At 32.9% G+C, this 4,159-nt stretch overlaps 1 protein-coding gene across 1 annotated transcript; it reads right to left on the bottom strand.

The window, feature by feature from the left end:
- On the bottom strand, positions 1-2,755 carry LOC134709658 (median body protein-like). The gene is made up of 3 exons (XM_063569811.1): positions 2,669-2,755; positions 1,058-1,127; positions 1-550 (listed from the first exon to the last, which is right to left on the bottom strand). The coding sequence occupies exons 1-3, from the start codon at positions 2,703-2,705 to the stop codon at positions 28-30; spliced, it is 630 nt and encodes a 209-aa protein (XP_063425881.1). The 5' UTR covers positions 2,706-2,755; the 3' UTR covers positions 1-27.
- Between the last annotated feature and the right edge of the window lie 1,404 nt (positions 2,756-4,159).

Here is a 4,159-nt window from a genome sequence, read left to right as displayed (position 1 = left end):
TCTTTGTCAGTTTAACATGCATACAGTTTACTTCTTTTTCTTCCGTTCGATTTCAAGTTGGGCTTCTAAGTCTTTTATCTGCTGTCTTAACTCTGGTAGTATGTTACGTGCTATATTTTCGGAAGACTCTTTAACTTGGAGTTTTCCTTTCACATTATTATATTTAGATTTGAGGTCATTATTTTCCGCTTGCAGTTTGCTCACTATTTCGTCATGTAATTGTTGTTTTTCGTCGCTTTGTTTCTGGAGTTTCTGCAGACGCTTTCTTAATTGCTTAAGCTGTTGTTCCTTAGCTGCAATTTCTTTTTCTTTTTCTTTAATATGTCTTTGTAACTCTGCAGTTCCACCTTTTTGTTTTCGAGCTTCATTTTGTAATTTTTCTAACTGTTTATTAAGTTTTTCAAGTTCTTCTACCCTTTTATCATGCTGCTCTTGGATATCTGGAATGCTATCCCCGGATAAAGTCATTTCAACAGCCTCCGTAATAAATTTTTGAAATTCGTTTCTGAGTTCACTTACGGCGGATTTGATCAAAGCTTTTCCCATTTGACTGAAAATATATTGGACACGTTTTAAATTTTTAATCATACAGTTACCTCCAGATATCTTTTCATTTCTGTTTTTTTTAGTTGCTGTTTCAATAGTTATTATGTATGTCTAGCATTCCCTTTATTTGTTGTAAAAAAGCAAGTAAACCAAAAATCTTAAATACAGATATGATTTAAACGAATTATTTTCTTTCGAAACCCTCAAGTCATACATATTAATTCAAAATGGAATAATTAGTTCTTAATTTAACGTTGCAACTGCATGCCTTTCCTCCGGCTGAACTTACAGACGGACTTATTTGTATTTCCTTTATCGATTAATCTTCGAAAGTATTTGGGTTTTTTTATGTTGTTGTTTGTTGTTGTTGTAGTTGTTGTTGTTGTTGTAGTTGTTGTTGCTTTATCTGTAGTGTACCTGATGAAAGTGGTTCCGAAAACACTTAAATCATTTAAATTGGTATATACATGTATATACTGAAGAAGAGGAAACAAGTGAACAGCTTACTTACTTCATTTTATGCATTTCGGAGGCAGTTAAACCAATAGGTACGTCTAAAAAATCAGAGCTTGTTTCTTGATCTGTAAAACATATTTTAGTTAACAAAATGTAATTTTGACAATATTTATGATTTTGTGGGTAATCTTTCCTTACATTACGAACTAGCTGAATAGTGTTAAAAATAGCTATCAAAGATACCAGGATTATAATTTAGTACGCATGACGCGCGTTTCGTCTACATCAGACTGATCAGTGACGCTCATATATCTATAAAGCCAAACAAGTAAAACGTTAAAGAGAATTGAGAATCCTAAATTCCAAAAAATTGTGCCAAATACGGCTAAGGCAGCAACCATTTGATTTTCTGGGGGTGCTATGGATATTTTTTTCTGTACAAACTTTTTTTTCGCCTTCGGCGAAGAACAATCTATTTTTTTGGCGACAAACCGAAAAGATTTTTTTTCTCAGGGTCCAAAACACATTTTTTTTTTTTCACCAAAAATTGGAAACAAACTTTTTTTTCCAAGAAAATCCATAGCCCCCAACTCCCCACCCCCCCCCCAAAAAAAAATCAAATGGTTGCTGCCTAAGGTATTCTATGCCTCTGAAAAGAAAATCCTTAAAACATTAAGCATAGGGGCATTCACAGATACAATTAAAAACAGAATTGTGAATTAGATCAAGAATACTTGTATATAATTCACTTACAATTTCCAAGGGTAGACTGACGGGTCGAGACTTATGGTAACCTGGATTTTTACTATACAGCAGCAAACACTCTGGATTACCTTAGTTGTATTTGGCAAAACTTTTAGGAATTTTGGTCCTCAATACTCTTCAACTTCGTACTTTATTTGGCCTTTTGAACTTTTTTGGATTCGAGCGTCACTGATGAGTCTTTTGAAGACGAAACGCGCGTCTGGCTTATATACTAAATTTAGTCCTGGTATCTATGATGAGTTTATTTATTATATATACATGTACATGTACAATCAATTTAAGAATTTGATTTTATAGAGAATACAAAATTCTATGAACTCTGAAAACAACTGTAGACAGTAGCTGTAGGTGGCTTGCTGCAATTCATAATTTTAACCTTCAGATTGGTGTGGCAAACAAAGTTTTCAGCCATCAGACATCAGACTCGGACTTCTCTTGAACTGAATTTTAATGTGCGTATTGTTATGCGTTTACTTTTCTACATTGGTTAGAGGTATAGGGCTGGGTTGAGATCTCACAAACATGTTTAACCCCGCCGCATTTTTGCGCCTGTCCCAAGTCAGGAGCCTCTGGCCTTTGTTAGTCTTGTATTATTTTAATTCTGTTTCTTGTGTACAATTTGGAAATTAGTATGGCGTTCATTATCACTGAACTAGTATATATTGGTTTAGGGGCCAGCTGAAGGACGCCTCCGAATGCGGGAATTTATCGCTACATTGAAGACCTGTTGGTGACCTTCTGCTGTTGTTTTTTTATTTGGTTGGGTTGTTGTCTCTTTGACACATTCCCCATTTCCATTCTCAATTTTATTTCATTCAATTTAAACCAAATGTTAGTCCCTAGTGTAGGCTTGCCTTATATAATCCTAATATATTACAATAAAATATTCCGATTGTCTTACCTTCTTCATTAGACATTGAGGGTTTTCTCTTATCCATTTTAATTAAAATTAAAAATTAAAACTTCACATTTATTGCATGTACTAGCTTAATTTATTATAAGTCGGATCAATAATGCTTCATCTACAATCTTTGTGAATGACTTGTTAAACAAAATATATAAATATAAAAGAATGATATTGAGAACCAATACGATCATAAACAAAACAGTTATTATTAGTATTTGAATGGGTATACAAAATGTTTGTGTAGAAAATATTTAACCAGTGTGCATGCTTATTTGACCTTGCGAATTATCTAATTTGAGCAGAATCATTTAAATACGGTCACAATTGTTTACTTCCTAGTTTTTATTCTATGTTGTAGCATTTTAGAATGTTACACGTCGATGCAGATGCGTGTAACTAAATGCTGGTACCGGATAGATAAACAAGTAAATCCATCATGATAAAATATAATTATCTAATTTGAGCAGAATCATTTAAATACGGTCATAATTGTTTACTTCCTAGTTTTTATTCTATGTTGTAGCATTTTAGAATGTTACACGTCGATGCAGATGCGTGTAACTAAATGCTGGTACCGAATAGATAAACAAGTAAATCCATCATGATAAAATATAAATTATATTATATATAATTATATATAAATTATATTATATATAATAGGTTTGAACGTAGTTTTCAATTTAGACTCGTTTAAATTATATTATATATATACTAAATAAATAAATGATTCGGAAAATACGTTGAAGGTATAAAAAGTAATGAGACAAATCTCTATCCAAATAACAATTTATAAAAGTAAACCATTATAGGTCAGAGTACGGACTTCATACGAAGCCTTAGCTCTCACCGAACCACTAGCTATAAAGGGCCCCAAAACTACTAGTGTAAAACAATTCAATCGAGAAAACCAACGGTCTAATCTAAATTAAAAAAACAGAAACGAGGAAAACGTATAAATTACACAAACAAATGATAACTACTGTACATCAGATTCCTGACTAAGGACAGGTGCAAACATTTGCAGCCGGATGAAATAATATTATAACATCACAACATAAAAAAAACCACGATAAAACGAAATTCAAACGAGGAAAGAAATGGACAAATGTATAGGCCACTGACTTGCGACAGGCACATGCATACTAAAGAGGGCGGGGTTGAACATGTTAGCGGGGTCTTCACCATCTCCCTAACCTGGGACAATGGTTATTTCCACATACAAAAAAATGAATTTGAAATTTGGTAGCGTCACTTTTACCGTTCAAGAGTTATCATGTTCCTTTAAAAAACATAGAAAATGCTGAATTTGCTTTTTCTTGACTCAATCAAATTTTATAAACCTTATACGTAATGCTTATTACCCCATAACACAGCTCTATCAAGTTCGATATTGTGTGGTGTTACTGTTCAAGAGTTATTAGATATAAGAAGTTGGTACTAGTACTAATGATACAAATATCAACACGTAGACTAAAGATAGGACAG

The sequence above is a fragment of the Mytilus trossulus genome, chromosome 1 (genome assembly GCF_036588685.1).
Source record: "Mytilus trossulus isolate FHL-02 chromosome 1, PNRI_Mtr1.1.1.hap1, whole genome shotgun sequence".
Lineage (NCBI taxonomy): Eukaryota > Metazoa > Mollusca > Bivalvia > Mytilida > Mytilidae > Mytilus > Mytilus trossulus.
Note: the sequence above shows the minus strand (reverse complement) of the source record. Positions and strands in the feature narration are given on the sequence as shown.